Source organism: Salvelinus alpinus, chromosome 3 (genome assembly GCF_045679555.1).
Source record: "Salvelinus alpinus chromosome 3, SLU_Salpinus.1, whole genome shotgun sequence".
NCBI classification, from domain to species: Eukaryota; Metazoa; Chordata; class Actinopteri; order Salmoniformes; family Salmonidae; genus Salvelinus; species Salvelinus alpinus.
The window spans coordinates 95,268,268-95,288,613 of NC_092088.1; the positions used below are offsets into that span (position 1 = coordinate 95,268,268).

The following is a 20,346-nucleotide window of genomic DNA, read 5'->3' on the forward strand; positions in this document are numbered from 1 at the left end:
GTAAAAACAGCGATGGGTGAGGGGCCAACCTCTCCACATGTGACTACAGTGTCCATTTTTAGAGGAAGATCGACACACTCGGTCACGGTTGGAGTTCTTGCCCTTTAGTTGGGATTAGAGATGTAAAATAATTATTATTCAACCTTTAATACGTTTTTTTTTGTTTGTTACATATATCTTCCCCAGTTTATTTAATCTCATTATTGATCGGATTTCCCCACTTTTATTTTTCGTGTGGACGTTTTGAGATATTATTTTTATTTCTAAACTTTTCTTTCTAAAATGTCAAAGTTTGCTCGCGTGTTTTTGTAGCCTACCTTCGTCTATGGAATCTTCTTGGGGATATTAGAAATAGCCTAACGGACATGGAGGAGTTTATCAACTTTTCCCACACAAGGTGCCTTTTGTTCGTGAATAAGGCAGCGTGCTTTTGGAAGACTAGACCATGAGGGAACCTATCGAGCGCACAACTGTCGATTAGGCGACTGGTTGCTTGAGAGCGTCAAAATAAAATGGTAAGGAATGCTCCGTTTTAAACCAATTTCTTTTTTAATAAATGTTTTCATTTATTTTTTTAAAGTTGTTGCTTTAGTGTTTTCATTATTTAAAAAAAGTGTTTGCTACTTTTCATTATTTGAGAACAAATAACATGGCATGGTCTATTGATGATTTATGATGACGTATGCCTACTTTATTACTAGCCTATTTACTAATTACTGTATGAGGACTTCCTTCTGTATAAATGATGTACTGTATCCAGTGTGGATGACTAGACAATATTTGTGCTGTATCTCAACCGATAGCCCTTGGCTATTGATTTCTAAAAACCACTGGCTGGGCATATACCTGCATGAGCTGGAAGGACCACCAATGGATGAGAGCTTCTAGGCCCTAGGGTATCAAACAACCCACAGTGATATGATACCAGCGCTGCCCTCTGTCAATGTGCCAGCCTGTCAGGATCCAATACAGCCTGGTGCGGCAGGTAGCCTAGTGGTTAGAGGCGGGCCAGTGGCTGCGAGGTTGCTGGTTTGAATCCCGGGTCTGATAGGACAAATCTTTCTGGAAGTGAGCTGGCAACCGGAAGGTTGCTGGTTTCAAATCCTAGATGCATTACCTGCCGTCGTGCTCTTGACCAAGGCACTTAACCCCTCTCAACAACATCTCCCGGACACCCAGTGTGGCAGCCCCTGCACCGCTCCAAAACCTGTCCATGTATGTGTTTCTTTTGGAGGGGTTGGTTAAAGTCAGAAGTTTCAGTTGGACCTTGTGTGCAATTGACCAATAAAGTAATCTTGATCTTAATCTTAGCCTGGTTCCAGATCTGTTTGTACTTTCTTGGCCATAGGGTTTGGCGAGACAGCACAAACAGATCTTAGTCCAGGCTAGATCCATTAAAGCGTACCACTGAACTGCTCTCTGTAAATATGAGACAACCTGCCATAGGGGCATGGGGCACAGCCTCTACTTTATCATACACGTCGACTAGAGTATCATGCTTTAAAAGCCCTGTGTGATTAAAGTATTACAGTATGTTAAGCTAAACGTTTGTTGATAGGGGTAAGGCAAAATCACCTGAAGTGAAGTCATGTTGCTATACGTCTGTGGTGCCTATGGTAGCCTAATATACCTGCAATGGTAAACGGTTAATTACTTTGTCAAGGTAGGGTAAAAAAAAAAAAACAGCTGATCGCTTCTATTCTGAAATGATTCAAGATTTCACTTGATACACTGCTTTGCACCGCCAGAACAGGTGAAAATAAAACCATATGTTCTTCAAGCTTCGCTGACTGCATTAATTGAAATTTCACACAGAGAAATGGTTACAAATGTGATTGTCATGCTGGCTCTTCTATCTTCAGTCCTCTTTCATTAAAAAAAATAAAAAATAATATCATATTTGAGCCATAAGAAGGAGGCATCCATTAAAAGCATTTGTAACATGCTGATAAATGGGGAGATGGTGGTTCCTTCATGAGCTGATCATCAAATGTGTCCTACGCCTCAGTGGGTTGTGAATGTTTCCATGGCAGCGCTATAAAGATGAGCTCTTTGTGACACCACGCTGCTATGGGATAATAAGCTCAGATAATTGGTGTGTACTGGCTTACATTATCAATCACGAAACCATTTGAAAGAAAATACTATTTCCTAGATGTTATTTTGATGGTTTTCACAGTAATCTATGATCCCGAGTGGCACAACGTTCTAAGGCACTGTAGTAGAGTTTTCACTGAAGGTAAAAATACAACATGTTAGAGAACAACCATTGGACCCCACACAGTTACATGGTGTTATTGAACTATGCCAGAAATCACCCGTATGACAAATAACAAATGAACCAATCTTCATCCAGCTATGGGCAATTGTTAAGCAATCGTCAGGAAGCTCTCAATGCATTTCCCCTGGCATGTCTCCCATTGGCTGTGGTCTGTGGTTATATAATGATGGCATGTCTCCCATTGGTTGTGATCTGTGGCTATATGATGATGGCATGTCTCCTATTGGCTGTGGTCGGTGGCTATATGAGGATGGCATGTCTCCCATTGGCTGTGGTCTATGGCTATACAATGCTGAGTGCCTGCACTCAAATGTCCTCCTCGATTAGTCTTTCCATGATTCCTTGCGTCCTCTTCCTTCTGAAACAGCGTTGGGGGAAAAGATCCAAGGTCCATCCCTTCTGACCTAATCCTCCAATGTGTTTTGAGGAGAAAGGATGCAGGGAATTGAGAAAGGATGAATTGGGAAAGAGCCACGGAGTGAATTAAACAAGGCCTGCTTATAGACTTGAAATAAATTTATATATTTTTTAATTTAAACTTTATTTAACTAGGTAAGTCAGTTAAGAAAAAAATCTTTTTTACAATGACGGCCAAACCCGGACAACGCTAGGCGAATTGTCAGTGCCCTATGGGACTCCCAATCACAGCCAGATGTGATACAGCCTGGATTTGAACCAGGGACTGTAGTGATGCCTCTCACACTGGGATGCAGTGCCTTAGACCACTGCGCCACTCTGGAGCTGAAAAAGATCACAATTGTCACGGCTGACTAGGTGTGTTAGTAGGAATCAGGTGCAGAGAGCAGAGAGTTCCAGGGGAAAAATGCACTTTATTCCGGCACCGAAAATGGTAATGCCCAAAACACAGGGCACAAAACACTGACCAACCCAAACACAGGGTCAACACGGTCCGGAGCACACAATAATCCTGCACAACAAAGGGCGGGTTCCACACGCTTACATAGGGAAGCAAATCAAGAAAACACACATCGGAACAGGTGCAACTAATAAGACAAAACTAACAGAAAAGGAAAAAGGGATCGGTGGCGGCTAGTAGGCCGGTGACGACGACCGCCGAGCACCCCCCGAACAGGCGGGGGAGGAGACTTCGGCGGGAGTCGTGACAACAATGCTGTGCTCTCAGGCCAGAAGTTTTTTTACAGTCTGAACTGTGACCTTTGTGTCTGTGTCATGCGGGCAGACGGTGTAAGACGGAGATGGTAAGAGGGAGATTTCCTCTCTGGGGGAAAACACAGACTCAGTGTGCTCCAAGTCCAACTTGTGAATACCAACTAGTCCACGTCAACAGTGAGTGCTGGGTCTAGTTCCAATTCAAAACTTTTACTCTAAGTCCTATAACTCATTCACTTTTTGAGAGAATTTCACAGGATTTGTCTAATCATTTTGTGTGTTAAGATTTGCAGTCTTTTGGACAGGCTACAGTAGCAGCCTGAGGCAGACAGAGGTTGCAACAGGGTGTTGGAACTCAGCCTTCATAGCACCAAAAAAATAGATAGGAAATCTGAGGCATCATGGGAATTCAGAAGACAGAAAGGGGGGAACATCAGGGATACTGGGATTTTGGATGAATACATGGATACCATTTGTATGCCTCTGCATCCAGTATAAAATAAGTTAGAGGTAGTTTCGCAGCCAATGCTAACTAGCGATGGCACACAGGAAGTTAGAGGTAGTTTCGCAAGCTAATGCTAACTATCGATGGCACCATGACTGGAAGTCATGTTAGCAGTTACCATAGACTTCCAACGCTAGCTAGCAATTGCGTTAACGCTAGTTAGCAACTTCCTTCAAACTGCACGCAGAGACGTAAAAATGGTATCCACGAGTTCCTCTGACTCCGGGAAGGTAGATAAGAGTGCTTCATTGCCAAAATCCTATAGTATCCCTTTAAGTGTGGTTTACTCTGAACAACCGGTCATCTGCAATCAGGCTTTGGACGTGTTAGTCTTTCTTCATTTCCATATACTTCCATGGTTGATACAGTGTAGAGTACATTTGTTTGACATTTTAGTCATTTAGCAGAGGCTCTTATCCAGAGCGACTTACAGTTAGTGCATTCATCTTAAGGTCGCTGGGTGAGACAACCACGTATCACGGTCAACCACGTAACCACGTATCACGGTACTTTACAGTAAAGTACAGTGTGTTACATGACAAAGCACTAAGCTAATGTCAAAGGCTATAGTGTCAGAGTGAAAATGTCTAAAATACACCAAGGCTGCAGTGTCTTTGGGTCAGGAGTTACAACAACAGCTTCATCCTCATCTTTAATGGGAGCTGCCATCTCTCTGGGGTTGTGTCCCAAATGGCACCTATTCCCTGTATAGTGCACTGCTTTCGAACATAGGCTCTGATCTGATAAAATACCAATTAGTGGAAAAAAGATCAGAATTGGGCTAAACGCAGCCAGAGACAAGTGAATTGTCAGTTGTTGTGTTTGCTGCAGTTTGTATGAATCTGAGTGGTTACATACAGTACATGTTAAATGGTTACAAGACAGAGATAATGAGACTCTTGCTGTAATCAAAGGGAAGGTACTACTGAAGGCCTCCGTATTCAGGCAGGCAGCTTGAAGCAGAAGTGTGTCACCATACAGGCCCTGAAGAAGGCACAGTCATGCTGAAACGTTGGTGATTTATCTAATAAATTACACAGAGTTTATATATACAGTCGTGGCCAAAAGTTTTGAGAATGACACAAATATTAATTTCCACAAAGTTTGCTGCTTCAGTGTCTTTAGATATTTTTGTCAGCTGTTACTATGGAATACTGAAGTATAATTACAAGCATTTCATAAGTGTCAAAGGCTTTTATTGACAATTACATGAAGTTGATGCAAGGGGTCAATATTTGCAGTCTTGACCCTTCTTTTTCAAGACCTCTGCAATCTGCCCTGGCATGCTGTCAATTAACTTCTGGGCCACATCCTGACTGATGGCAGCCCATTCTTGCATAATCAATGCATGGAGTTTGTCAGAATTTGTGGGGTTTTGTTTGCCTCTTGAGGATTGACCACAAGTTCTCAATGGGATTACGGTCTGGGGAGTTTCCTGGCCATGGACCCAAAATATCGATGTTTTGTTCCCCGATCCACTTAGTTATCACTTTTGCCTTATGGCAAGGTGCTCCATCATGCTGGAAAATGCATTGTTCGTCACCAAACTGTTCCTGGATGGTTGGGAGAAGTTGCTCTCGGAGGATGTGTTGGTACCATTCTTTATTCATGGCTGTGTTCTTAGGCAAAATTGTGAGTGATCCCACTCCCTTGGCTGAGAAGCAACCCCACACATGCTTTACTGTTGGCTTTACACAGGACTGATGGTAGTGCTCACCTTGTCTTCTCCAGACAAGCTTTTGTCCGGATGCCCCAAGCAATCGGAAAGGGGATTCATCAGAGAAAATAACTTTACCCCAGACCTCAGCAGTCCAATCCCTGTACCTTTTTCAGAATATCAGTCTGTCTCTGATGTTTTTCCTGGAGAGAAGTGGCTTCTTTGCTGCCCTTCTTGGCACCAGGCCACCCTCCAAAAGTCTTCACCTCACTGTGTGTGCAGATGCACTCACATCTGCCTGCTGCCATTCCTGAGCATGCTCTGTACTGGTGGTGCCCCGATCCCGCAGCTGAATCAACTTTAGGAGACGGTCCTGGCGCTTGCTGGACTATCTTGGGCGCCCTGAAGCCTTCTTCACAATAATTGAACCAATCTCCTTGGAGTTCTTGATGATCCGATAAATGGTTGATTTAGGTGCAATCTTACTGGCAGCAATATCCTTGCCTGTGAAGCCCTTTTTGTGCAAAGCAATGATGATGGCACGTGTTTCCTTGCAGGTAACCATGGTTGACAGAGGAAGAACAATAATTCCAAGCACCACCCCCCTTTTGAAGCTTCCAGTCTGTTATTCGAACTCAATCAGCATGACAGAGTGATCTCCAAACTTGTCCTCGTCAACACTCACACCTGTGTTAACGAGAGAATCACTGACATGATGTCAGCTGGTCCTTTTGTGGCATGGCTGAAATGCAGTGGAAATGTTTTTGGGGGATTCAGATCATTTGCATGGCAAATAGGGACTTTGCAATTAATTGCAATTCATCTGATCACTGTTCATAACATTCTGGAGTATATGCAAATTGCCATCATACAAACTGAGGCAGCAGCCTCTTTGAAGATTAATATTTGTGTCATTCTCAAAACTTTTGGCCACAACTGTAGAGTGTGACTCTCTTTATTTCCATAGCTTATAGTTTTTTCGCCATTAGTCAGCACCTCTACATAAAATAATGTTCTCTGGTTGTGCACCAGCTCATGTTTTTATTAATTTACGAGTATGACTATTCTGCTGTGAATCAAAACTACACTTGCAGATTTTGAATCTGCGCACGCTCTAAGTTCTCTCAATGTTGTCACGTTACCAAGACATTCCTAAGCTTGTAGAAAGTTTTGTACGTTTGTAGAAAGAGATTCGCAAGTTAAAAAAATTGGATTTGAGCAGCTCTGAGGAAAGGACCTTTTACTCCTGGCCAATCAGTTCCTTCTGCCAAAACCATAGCTACCTAACCATTGGCTAGATTTTTACATCAATCAGATGGTTAACAAAAAAATATTGACGTTTTCCCCTCACATCTAAAACTGCCTGATAAAGCTAGCCAGTTGATAGTAAAGCTAGGATGAACGTCAGAGGCCAGCTAGCTAACACAATATCAGCTGTCAATGCTATGGCTTGTCTGGAGTTCATCTGAAATGTACATTGTATTTCACAAGATAAACAAACTACTGCCTTGCCTTTACACCCCAAAAATGTATGTACGCAGATAAAAGAGAGAGTAGAACGTTTTGGTTGTGTTTACCTCATCCTCTCTTGCTGATGTGGTTAGCTACTTCCTGAGATTTGATTGATGAAACAACCCAGCCAATAGTTAGGCAGCTATAGTTTTGGCAGAGGGAACTGATTGCTCAGGAGCAGTGGTGCAAAGTACTTAAGTAAAACTACTTGAAAGTACTACTTAAGTCGTTTTTTGGGGTATCTGTACTTTACTTTTCTATTTATATTTTTTACAACTTTTACTTTTACTTCACTACATTCCATAAAGAAAATGATGTACCTTTTACTCCAAACATTTTCCCTGACACCCAAAAGTACTCATTACATTTTGAATGCTTAGCAGGACAATACAAATTGTCTAATTCACACACATCCCTGGTGAACATCCCTGGTGATCCCTACAGTCTCTTATCTGGTGGACTCACTAAACACCTCCTTCGTTTGTAAAGGATGTCTGGGTGTTGGAGCGTGCCCCTGGCTATCCTTAAATATATATTTTTTAAATGTAATGATGCCGTCTGGTTTGCTTAATATTAGGAACTTGAAATTATTATACTTTTACTTTTGATGCTTAAATATATTTTATCAATGACATTTACTTTTGATACTTTAGTATATTTAAAACCAAATACTTTTACACTTTTACTGTCACGTCCTGACCATAGAAAGCCTTTATTTTCTATGGTAGAGTAGGTCAGGGCGTGACTAGGGGTTTAGTCTAGTTTATATTTTCTATGTGGGGTTCTAGTTTGTTTTTTCTATGTTGGTGTTTGGTATGATTCCCAATTGGAGGCAGCTGGCTATCTCTGTCTCTAATTGGGGATCATACTTAAGTAGAATTTTTCCACCTGTGTTTTATGGGATATTGTTTTGAGTTAGTGCACGTAGCATCGCTGTAGTTACGGTTCGTTTATTGTTTGTTTGTGTTTGTCTTTGCTTAGTTTCACTTTCTACTAAAATATGTGGAACTCAACATCCGCTGCGCCTTGGTCCGTCTCGCCTAACGATTGTGACATTTACTCAAGTCGTATTTTACTGGGTGACTCACTTTCACTCGAGTCATTTTCTATTAAGGTATCTTTACTTTTACTCAAGTATGAAAATTGGGGACTTTTTCCACCACTGGTCTGGAGAAAAAGGTCCTGTCCTCAGAGCTGCTCAAATCAAAATATGTTTACTTGCGAATCTCTTTCTACAAACTTACAAAACTTTCTACAAGCTTATTACTGCCGCTTTTAGTTTTTTTAGGTATTTTTCTTAAAACTACATTGTTGGTTTAGGGCTTGTAAGTAATCATTTCACTGAAAGGTGCGAATACCTGTTGTATTCGGTGCATGTGACAAATACAATTTGATTTGATTTTAATCTCTTGGTAACGTGACAACATTGAGAGAACTCAGAGCGCACGCAGATACAAAATCTGCAAGTGTATTTTTGATTCACAGCAGAATATTCATACTCGTTAAATGGATTTGTAATAATTCTGATAATGGCAAGTAACATGTTTGCGACTGTTAAATATTTAACACATCATGATACAACCTTGCAAAATTCAATTACACATTTGCGAATTGTACTTGCAACCACAAAACTCAAAATACAAACTGGTTTAGTTCTGTCATTATAATCCCAAATTTAGAAGGTGCTGGTCAAAAGTAGTGTACTATATAGGGTGCCATTTGATCCATATGGAGGAATCAGCCAGGCCTTGGATCTTTAACGGTCTCAGGATACTTTTGTATATATTTAACCTTTATTGAACTAGTCAAGTCAGTTAAGAACAAGTTCTTATTTACAATGACGGCCTGCCCCGGCCAAACCCTAACCCGGACGACACTGGGCCAATTGTGCGCCGCCCTACGGGACTCTCAATCACGGCCGGTTGTGATACAGCCTGGAATCAAACCAGGGTCTGTATTGACACCTCTAGTACTGAGATGCAGTGCCTTAGACCGCTGCACCACTCGAGAGCCCCTACTTAATGATCACAGCCGTTTACTGTAGCTACTGCCAGGGGGGCCTCATAAACAGACGTTTCCACAATTATGTGGCCCCAATGGCTCCTTGTTCCCTATATAGGGCACCTCTTTAGGGCTCTGGTCAGAAGTCGTGCACTATGTAGCGAATTGGGTGCCATTTAGGACACAGTATTAATGATCACATGTTACTATAGCAACCATTAGAGGTACCTAATAAACGGACCTTTTCACACACAACACACAGAAGTGCCTTTTTAAACACTTATTAACATAAAGTATACAAGTTTTAGCCAGCTATACGATTCAAATCAGATGGTTTACAAGTTCTGCTTCATGTTTATACACTTTTCCTGAAATCGATATTAGATAGACATTTGATTAGAAAGAGACCATAGTGTTGTAGGCCTACAGCTGGTTTGTCACTAAACCATGGTAGTTGTGGTGGCAGACACATAGACAACGGGTTAACCTGTCTCTTTTCATTGAATGGGCCATTATATCAAACCGTTTCAATAATGATGTACATTTTCACCTCAATCATCACCTCAATCAATGTAGTAATTGTTACGGTGGGTGAATAGCCACAGTCTCTCGTCATGTGGGTGAATAGCCACAGTCTCTCGTCATGTGGGTGAATAGCCACAGTCTCTCGTCATGTGGGTGAATAGCCACAGTCTCTCGTCATGTGGGTGAATAGCCACAGTCTCTCGTCATGTGGGTGAATAGCCACAGTCTCTCGTCATGTGGGTGAATAGCCACAGTCTCTCGTCATGTGGGTGAATAGCCACAGTCTCTCGTCATGTGGGTGAATAGCCACAGTCTCTCGTCATGTGGGTGAATAGCCACAGTCTCTCGTCATGTGGGTGAATAGCCACAGTCTCTCGTCATGTGGGTGAATAGCCACAGTCTCTCGTCATGTGGGTGAATAGCCACAGTCTCTCGTCATGTGGGTGAATAGCCACAGTCTCTCGTCATGTGGGTGAATAGCCACAGTCTCTCGTCATGTGGGTGAATAGCCACAGTCTCTCGTCATGTGGGTGAATAGCCACAGTCTCTCGTCATGTGGGTGAATAGCCACAGTCTCTCGTCATGTGGGTGAATAGCCACAGTCTCTCGTCATGTGGGTGAATAGCCACAGTCTCTCGTCATGTGGGTGAATAGCCACAGTCTCTCGTCATGTGGGTGAATAGCCACAGTCTCTCGTCATGTGGGTGAATAGCCACAGTCTCTCGTCATGTGGGTGAATAGCCACAGTCTCTCGTCATGTGGGTGAATAGCCACAGTCTCTCGTCATGTGGGTGAATAGCCACAGTCTCTCGTCATGTGGGTGAATAGCCACAGTCTCTCGTCATGTGGGTGAATAGCCACAGTCTCTCGTCATGTGGGTGAATAGCCACAGTCTCTCGTCATGTGGGTGAATAGCCACAGTCTCTCGTCATGTAAGATACCATTTCTAATGGCAGGCAGTGAGTTTAAAGGGGAAATCTGGGATTGGTACATCCATTTATTTTGTATTTTTATGAATGATATAATAGCCATTGATATTTGAAGAATATAACTTAATTTAAGAGTGGTTACATTTCTCCAGCCACATCCTTCAGTTGTTTAAGGAAAAAAGAGTGGTGGGTTGACCGCTTTGTTTGAGTTTAAATCCCAGATTGCCCATTTCATCTTGGATCATTAGTCAGGGATTAAAGCCAAGCTGACATTATCCCAACAGTAACATTATAGTAATCCTGCAGCAGAATGGGCAGGATATCCCTAAATAGGCCTCATTACATCCGTCTTTGTCTTCAATGGGATAGACTCTACTCACTCTGCAAGCCAGGTACAGCTAGGGATGCATCCCAGATGGGACCCTATTCCCTACAATGGGCCCTGGTCAAAGGTAGTGCACTTTAAAAGGAATAGTGGTCAAAAGTAGTACACTGTAAAGGGAAAAGTGGTCAAAAGTAGTGCACTATAAAATGAATAGTGGTCAAAAGTAGTGCACTATAAAAGGAATAGTGGTCAAAAGTAGTGCATTATAAAAGGAATAGTGGTCAAAAGTAGTGCACTATAAAAGGAATAGTGGTCAAAAGTAGTGCACTATAAAAGGAATAGTGGTCAAAAGTAGTGCACTGTAAAGGGAAAAGTGGTCAAAAGTAGTGCACTATAAAAGGAATAGTGGTCAAAAGTAGTGCACTATAAAAGGAAAAGTGGTCAAAAGTAGTGCACTATAAAAGGAACAGTGGTCAAAAGTAGTGCACTATAAAGGGAAAAGTGGTCAAAAGTAGTGCACTATAAAAGGAATAGTGGTCAAAAGTAGTGCACTATAAAAGGAATAGTGGTCAAAAGTAGTGCACTATAAAAGGAATAGTGGTCAAAAGTAGTGCACTATAAAAGGAATAGTGGTCAAAAGTAGTGCACTATAAAAGGAATAGTGGTCAAAAGTAGTGCACTGTAAAGGGAAAAGTGGTCAAAAGTAGTGCACTATAAAAGGAATAGTGGTCAAAAGTAGTGCACTATAAAAGGAAAAGTGGTCAAAAGTAGTGCACTATAAAAGGAACAGTGGTCAAAAGTAGTGCACTATAAAGGGAAAAGTGGTCAAAAGTAGTGCACTATAAAAGGAATAGTGGTCAAAAGTAGTGCACTATAAAGGGAAAAGTGGTCAAAAGTAGTGCACTATAAAGGGAATAGGGGGTCATTTGGGACTGATACCAGGTTTCATATCCTGCTGCAGTTCTGCTTGCTCACACTCTCACAGTCTCATAATGGTTACAATTTATGGCCCCGTGACAAGTAGGTTTTCCCCCTCAATTTTTGTTTACGTTTTGCCTCTGTGCTGTTTCCCATATATCCCCCTGTTCAAAGGTAACTGTTTTACTGCAGTGTTAGGTCACTGTTTAGGTGCTCCGTCTGGGAGCTCTCTGTTGGAATAATGAAAGCCCTTCTTCGCTATTCATAGCACCTCCGTCACTCGGTCGCGTCAAGAACATTCTCAAGCCATTCTCAAGCCGCCATCTGCCGGTGGCGCCATGGTGGTGCCTTAAGGATCTCTACAGATCGGTGTCCCATCCTCGGGACGGTTGAGCTAATGTGCGCTAATGTGATTAGCATGACGTTGTAAGTAACAAGAACATTTCCCAGGACATAGACATATCTGATATTGGCAGAAAGCTTACATTCTTGTTAATCTAACTGCACTGTTTACACAATTTACAGTAGCTATTACAGTGAAATAATACCATGCTAAGAGTGCACAGTTATGAACTTGAAAAGTTATCAATAAACCAATTCGGCACATTTGGGCAGTCTTGATACAACATTTTGAGCAGAAATGCAATTGTTCATTGGATCAGTCTAAAACGTTGCACATGCACTGCTGCCATCTAGTGGCCAAAATCTAAATACATTATGGCCTTTCTCTTGCATTTTAAAGATGATGGTACAAAAAAAAAACGGTTGGCTTTTACTTTGTATTATCTTTTACCAGATCTAATGTGTTATATTTTCTCCTACATTCATTACACATTTCCACAACCTTCAAAGTGTTTCCTTTTAAATGGTATCAAGAATATGCATATCCTTGCTTCAGGTCCTGAACTACAGGCACTTAGATTTGAGTATGTAATTTATATTTAAATATTTAAAAAAAGGGACGGATATTTAAAAAAGGGGCGGATCCTTTTAAAGTGGTGATAAGCCTAATCATTCTGGACGGAGGCTAAATGCTATTTAGTCTAAATTACACAATAGTAGTCAAATATTTAGCAGGAAATATCTTTGCCAGCATTATCATGTTGTCAAATTGACTTTAGACAGATGTCAATGTTGTCATTAGCTAGCAAAGTTCTTAAAGAATAGCTGGCAATGCTGACGTTAGCTAGCTAAAATCCGGTGGCCTCCCCTCAATCTTAGCTAGATAGCTAACGTTATATTGCATCTAATGTTAATCGGGCGACATCAAAATTATGACGAAAGGTTTTCCTACTAATTATTTGCCTCCTTTTGAATGTCATAGTATTTACAAGCCACTGTAATGCACCTTTTGATGAAATCTTCATCAGCGCTCATTGACGATGCATTGAGTAGAATGCTCAGTCCTAAACAAACGTTCAAAACAATATTGTGACGAAATCAACAACCCATGAATAGCCTGGTCCCAGATCTGTTTGTGTTAACTTGTGAACTCCTATCTCCATCATTGAATAAATGATTAGGAGTTGGTAAGACAGCACCAACAGATCTGAGACCAGGCTACAGTACGTCTTCACCAGACAGTGGTTTGTTCCGGTAGCCTCCTGGACATGTCACTGAGTGCTCTTGAGTCTTCTCTTAAAATACCTCATTCAGTGCTGACATAAAGGAGCAGCTGGTGGATTGGGTACCTTGGTGACATACATTACATGGCCAACAGTATGTGGATTAGGCTATTTCAGCCACACCCGTTGCTGACAGGTGTATAAACTCGAGCACACAACCATGCAATCTCCATAGACAAACATTGGCCGTAGAATGGCCCATACTGAAGAGCTCAGTGACTTTCTGCCCTGCTAGAGCTGCCCCGGTCAACTGTAAGCGCTGTTATTGTGAAGTGGAAATGTGTAGGAGCAACAACGGCTGTTTCAGTATAACAATGCCCCCATGCACAGAGCGAGGGCCATACAGAAATGGTTTGTCGATGATTTTGGAATGAGATGTTCAACGAGCAGGGGTCCACATACCTTTGGCCGTGTAATGTTTGACAGTATTGGTTGCATTCAAAGCCTAGATATTTTGTTCCTCTGTGTATGGGTCATGTTACAACACATTTTTATGCTATTATCGCCATGTAGATGCAATACGATCGACCTATATGCAATATTAAATATTATTGTAATTGGTTTAAGACAGAGAGATTGATAGACAGAGAGAGGCTCAGTCTGAGCAAACATTGTTTTATCTCTAGAGGGACACCAGCTTTCAACACTAGCATTGTGCTTGGGTTCTTGAAATCCCCCAGTAGCCCTAAAGAAAACACAGGCAGACCCAAGGGAAGTAGCAGATTAAATTCCCCCTGTGAAACCACTCTGACGCTTTCTATTCTTACACCACTGTGGTATGAAATGATATTATCGTCTCCGAAAATGGGTCCTACTCCAATTGACGGGAAGCTAGCATGACCCATAAAACACAGCTATTAAACTCCCACCTCAAACCACCAACATGGTGACTAAGCGACAGGGCACTGATACATTTACATCAAGTTATACTATAGCATACTGTATGTAGAACCTGTGATACTTTCTCTTCTATTTGACTGGTTATCAACAGATTAGTTTTCAGAAGATTTACATAATCTAACACAACTATACTATAACAATTTATGTAAACGTTACTATAACAATTTAAGTCATCTATACTATTACAATGTTAGTCATTTATATTATAACAATTTAAGTCATCTATACTATAACAATTTAAGTCCTCTATACTATAACAGTTTAAGTCGTTTTTAAGGATTGTGTTCTCGTTTACAGTACTGTAGCGTGAAAGTGTGACTGACAGTTTAGTAATGCTAATCTCATTTTGCAGAATGAAGCAGCCGTGTATACGATGGAAAATACAACAACGGACAACTGGAGGACTCTTTGAATAGGCAGCGGGAGTCTGGAGGAGAGAAGAAGATTGGCAGAAGCTATTAAGAAGACATTCCGTGACAGCAGCAGATCCCGGCACAGCTACATCACAGGATGAGGATGAAATACACAATCTCCCTTGTCTTCATTGTGGCACTGGTCATCATTGAGAAGGAAAACAACATTATCTCACGGTAAACCTAAGCCCATCTCCATGATCAACAGAGAGAGTGTGTGTGTGTGTGTTTGTGTGTATGTGCATTAGGCCTGTCTGTCTGTACTGATCTCCCTCAGATTGGAACAGACTCACCTTTATTCAGAGCGGTGTGTTTGGGACATTCGTTTCAGCTACTCACAAAATGGTATCAAGTGTCATGCTGTGTTTTCCAAGTAGTCTGATTGGATGAAGTAGGCATGTTGTCTCGATTTCAATTGCATATATTGTTTACTGACTTTAATTGATTTCACTGTCTGTGGATAAGATGGTCTTGTAAAACGATAAAACATGTTGTTTAACACTGCCAACCCTGTCTTGTAGGGTTTCAGACAAGCTCACCCCAAAGCAGACCCCCCAGACACCCCTCCAGCCCAGTAACTCTGCCCCAGCCTCAGCCCTGGGTCTCCTGAAGTTGAATGGCTCCTCCTTCACTACCCTGAGTAAGCTGGACCCTGTCTTCACCCTCATGAAGAGACGCCTGGAGAACTACACCGAGCAGAGGTCTGTGTGTGTAGCATGATATACTATTTATCATACAGTAAGACAAACAGTCTGGCCTTAATGGCCACATGTACTCTTAAATCTACATCCTGTACAGCCAGGAGAGGACTGGTCACCCCTCAGAGACTAGTTCCTCTCTACCCAGTACAGTCAGGAGAGGACTGGTCACCCCTCAGAGACTGGTTCCTCTCTACCCAGTACAGTCAGGAGAGCACTGGTCACCCCTCAGAGCCTGGTTCCTCTCTACCCAGAACAGCCAGGAAGGGACTGGCCACCCTTCAGAGCCTGGTTCCTCTCTACCCAGTACAGCCAGGAGAGGACTGGTCATCCCTCAGAGCCTGGTTCCTCTCTACCCAGTACAGTCAGAAGAGGACTGGTCACCCCTCAGAGCCTGGTTCCTCTCTACCCAGTACAGTCAGGAGAGGACTGGTCACCCCTCAGAGACTGGATCCTCTCTACCCAGTACAGTCAGGAGAGGACTGGTCACCCCTCAGAGCCTGGTTCCTCTCTACCCAGTACAGCCAGGAGAGGACTGGTCACCCCTCAGAGCCTAGTTCCTCTCTACCCAGTACAGTCAGGAGAGGACTGGTCACCCCTCAGAGCCTGGTTCCTCTCTACCCAGTACAGTCAGAAGAGGACTGGTCACCATTCAGAGCCTGGTTACTCTCTACCCAGTACAGCCAGGAGAGGACTGGTCACCCCTCAGAGCCTGGTTACTCTCTACCCAGTACAGCCAGGAGAGGACTGGGCACTCCTCATAGCCTGGTTCCTCTAGTTTTCTTTCTACGTTCCTGCCTTCCAGGGAGTTTTTCCTAGCCACTGTGCTTCTGCCTCTGCGTTGCTTGCTCTCTTGTTTCTTAGACTGAGTTTCTGAAAAGCACTTTGTGACAACTGCTGATGTAAAAAGGGATTCATAAAATATATGTGATTGATTGATTGATACTACAGTACCTATAATGCTGTGTGTAACTAATCATGTTTGATCTCAGTAAAGACATTCCCGAAGCTAGCATAATGGTGTCCCCACTCCTCATCAGTATTTGTATGTGTGATGTCCAAGTGGTTGGGAATAACGTTAAAAAACAAAATGTATCCGATCTGATTGACATTGGACAATAAAGTTTTGTATTTTGTACTGTATTGTAGGTCAGACGTCATGGGGTCAGCAGGAAACAGAAAACACATCCTCCTATTGGCCACCACGCGGACAGGCTCCTCCTTCGTGGGCGAGTTCTTCAACCAGCAGGGAGACAACATGTTCTACCTGTTCGAGCCGCTGTGGCACGTCGAGAGGTCGCTGACGTTAGAGGGCGGCGGGACCAACGCCACAGCCGCCGCCCGGGCCTACCGGGAAGTCCTCCAGGGGCTCTTCCTGTGTGACTTCACCCCTCTGGAGAGCTTTATTGACCCACTTCCTGTAGACCACGTCACCTCAGCCCTGTTCAGGAGAGAATCTAGCAGCTCTCTCTGTGAGGAGTCCGTCTGTAGCCCGTTCGTTAAGAAAGTCTTTGAACGCTACCATTGCCGGACCAGGAAGTGTGGTCCCCTCAACCTGACCATGGCGTCCGAGTCATGCCAGCAGAAGGAGCACAGGGCCATTAAATCCGTCCGGGTGCGTCAGCTGGAGACCCTGAGACCCCTCGCTGAGGACCCTCGTCTGGATATCAAGTTCATCCAGCTGGTGAGGGACCCCAGGGCGGTTCTGGCCTCCCGCATGGTGGCCTTCTCCGCCAAGTACAACAACTGGAAGAAGTGGGCCGTGGACGGAGACGTGCCCGTTGACGACGACGAGGTGAGGAAGCTGAAAGGGAACTGTGACAACATCAGGATGTCTGCGGAGGTTGGCCTGAGGCAGCCGTCGTGGCTGAGGCGGAGGTACATGCTAGTACGTTACGAGGACATCGCTAGATTCCCTATGAGGAAGGCAGCGGAGATGTACAAGTTCACAGGGATCCCGTTCACTCCTCAGGTGAAGGACTGGGTACTAAAGAACACCCAGGCTTCCAATGAGGCGAGTGGAGTTTATTCAACACAGAAGAACTCCTCCGAGCAAGTAGAGAAATGGAGGTTCAGCATACCGTACAAACTGGCCCAGGTGGTGCAGAGAGTTTGTGGACCCACGATGAAACTGTTTGGGTACAGGTTTGTGAACAGTGAGGCGATGCTGACGGACAAGTCTATCAGTTTGATCGAAGAAAAGATTTTCATACAAAATTTTTAATAGACATTTTACGGTAACTCTGAACTCTGCTCATCAGACAAAGTGGACAAACAGATGCGATTATGAAGTGATATATGTGAGGATATTTATTGGGGACTGTACTAGTATACAACAGAGTAATGTATAAGACCCTTTATAGATACATATTAAATGATAACATGTTACACTCCAGGGTGTAGAAGGAAATACACATTTTTGTGTGTAATAAAAATGAATGAATACAAAAGCGAGTACTACCTTAACTTTTTACAGGGACATTTAACAAAAGAAAACTCTTGTTACATTAGTACTACATGGTAGAAAACCCCTTGTTATATGAGTACTACATGGTAGAAAATCCCTTGTTATATGAGTACTACATGGTAGAAAACCCTTTGTTATATGAGTACTACATGGTAGAAAACCCCTTGTTATATGAGTAATACATGGTAGAAAACCCCTTGTTATATGAGTACTACATGGTAGAAAACCCCTTGTTATATGAGTACTACATGGTAGAAAACCCCTTGTTATATGAGTACTACATGGTAGAAAACCCCTTGTTATATGAGTACTACATGGTAGAAAACCCTTGTTATATGAGTACTACATGGTAGAAAACCCCTTGTTATATGAGTACTACATGGTAGAAAACCCCTTGTTATATGAGTACTACATGGTAGAAAACCCTTGTTATATGAGTACTACATGGTAGGAAAACCCTTGTTATATGAGTACTACATGGTAGAAAACCCCTTGTTATATGAGTACTACATGGTAGAAAACCCCTTGTTATATGAGTACTACATGGTAGAAAACCCCTTGTTATATGAGTACTACATGGTAGAAAACCCCTTGTTATATGAGTACTACATGGTAGAAAACCCTTGTTATATGAGTACTACATGGTAGAAAACCCCTTGTTTTATGAGTAATACGGTGGTAGAAAACCCTTGTTATATGAGTACTACATGGTAGAAAACCCTTGTTATATGAGTACTACATGGTAGAAAACCCCTTGTTTTATGAGTAATACGGTGGTAGAAAACAATTGTTATATGAGTAATACGGTGGTAGAAAACCCTTGTTATATGAGTACTACATGGTAGAAAACCCTTGTTATATGAGTAATACAGTGGTAGAAAACCCCTTGTTATATGAGTACTACATGGTAGAAAACCTTTGTTATATGAGTACTACATGGTAGAAAACCCCTTGTTATATGAGTACTACATGGTAGAAAACCCTTGTTATATGAGTACTACATGGTAGAAAACCCCTTGTTATATGAGTACTACATGGTAGAAAACCCCTTGTTATATGAGTACTACGGTGGTAGATTTTTTTTTTATATGAGTACTACATGGTAGAAAACCCCTTGTTATATGAGTACTACGGTGGTAGATTTTTTTTTTTATATGAGTACTACATGGTAGAAAACCCCTTGTTATATGAGTACTACATGGTAGAAAACCCCTTGTTATATGAGTACTACATGGTAGAAAACCCCTTGGTATATGAGTACTACATGGTAGAAAACCCTTGTTATATGAGTACTACATGGTAGGAAACCCCTTGTTATATGAGTACTACATGGTAGTAAACCCTTGTTATATGAGTACTACATGGTAGAAAACCCTTGTTATATGAGTACTACATGGTAGAAAACAATTGTTATATGAGTACTACATGGTAGTAAACCCTTGTTATATGAGTACTACATGGTAGAAAACAATTGTTATGAGTACTACATGGTAGGAAACCCCTTGTTATATGAGTACTACATGGTAGAAAACCCTTGTTATATGAGTAATACAGTGGTAGAAAACCCCTTGTTATATGAGTACTACATGGTAGAAAACTTTTGTTATATGAGTACTACATGGTAGAAAACCCCTTGTTATATGAGTACTACATGGTAGAAAACCCTTGTTATATGAGTACTACATGGTAGAAAACCCCTTGTTATATGAGTACTACATGGTAGAAAACCCCTTGTTATATGAGTACTACGGTGGTAGATTTTTTTTTTTATATGAGTACTACATGGTAGAAAACCCCTTGTTATATGAGTACTACGGTGGTAGATTTTTTTTTTTTATATGAGTACTACATGGTAGAAAACCCCTTGTTATATGAGTACTACATGGTAGAAAACCCCTTGTTATATGAGTACTACATGGTAGAAAACCCCTTGGTATATGAGTACTACATGGTAGAAAACCCTTGTTATATGAGTACTACATGGTAGGAAACCCCTTGTTATATGAGTACTACATGGTAGTAAACCCTTGTTATATGAGTACTACATGGTAGAAAACCCTTGTTATATGAGTACTACATGGTAGAAAACCCCTTGTTATATGAGTACTACATGGTAGAAAACCCCTTGTTATATGAGTACTACATGGTAGAAAACCCTTGTTATATGAGTACTACATGGTAGAAAACCCCTTGTTATATGAGTACTACATGGTAGAAAACCCCTTGTTATATGAGTACTACATGGTAGAAAACCCTTGTTATATGAGTACTACATGGTAGGAAAACCCTTGTTATATGAGTACTACATGGTAGAAAACCCCTTGTTATATGAGTACTACATGGTAGAAAACCCCTTGTTATATGAGTACTACATGGTAGAAAACCCCTTGTTATATGAGTACTACATGGTAGAAAACCCCTTGTTATATGAGTACTACATGGTAGAAAACCCTTGTTAT

General features: G+C 41.9%; 1 protein-coding gene across 1 annotated transcript; it reads left to right on the top strand.

Moving 5' to 3' along the window:
- Window positions 1-31: 31 nt before the first annotated feature.
- Window positions 32-18,352, top strand: LOC139571560 (carbohydrate sulfotransferase 3-like). The gene is made up of 4 exons (XM_071394546.1): window positions 32-515; window positions 14,662-14,899; window positions 15,244-15,423; window positions 16,570-18,352. The coding sequence occupies exons 2-4, from the start codon at window positions 14,820-14,822 to the stop codon at window positions 17,642-17,644; spliced, it is 1,335 nt and encodes a 444-aa protein (XP_071250647.1). The 5' UTR covers window positions 32-515; window positions 14,662-14,819; the 3' UTR covers window positions 17,645-18,352.
- Window positions 18,353-20,346: the final 1,994 nt, after the last annotated feature.

What these genes read in the sequence shown, in the direction of transcription:
- LOC139571560 (XM_071394546.1), top strand. Translation starts at nt 14,820, where the DNA reads ATGAGGATGAAATACACAATCTCCCTTGTCTTCATTGTGGCACTGGTC. An exon ending in GAAAACAACATTATCTCACG is followed by an intron (nt 14,900 to 15,243) that starts GTAAACCTAAGC and finishes CCTGTCTTGTAG; the next exon opens with GGTTTCAGACAAGCTCACCC. An exon ending in GAGAACTACACCGAGCAGAG is followed by an intron (nt 15,424 to 16,569) that starts GTCTGTGTGTGT and finishes ACTGTATTGTAG; the next exon opens with GTCAGACGTCATGGGGTCAG.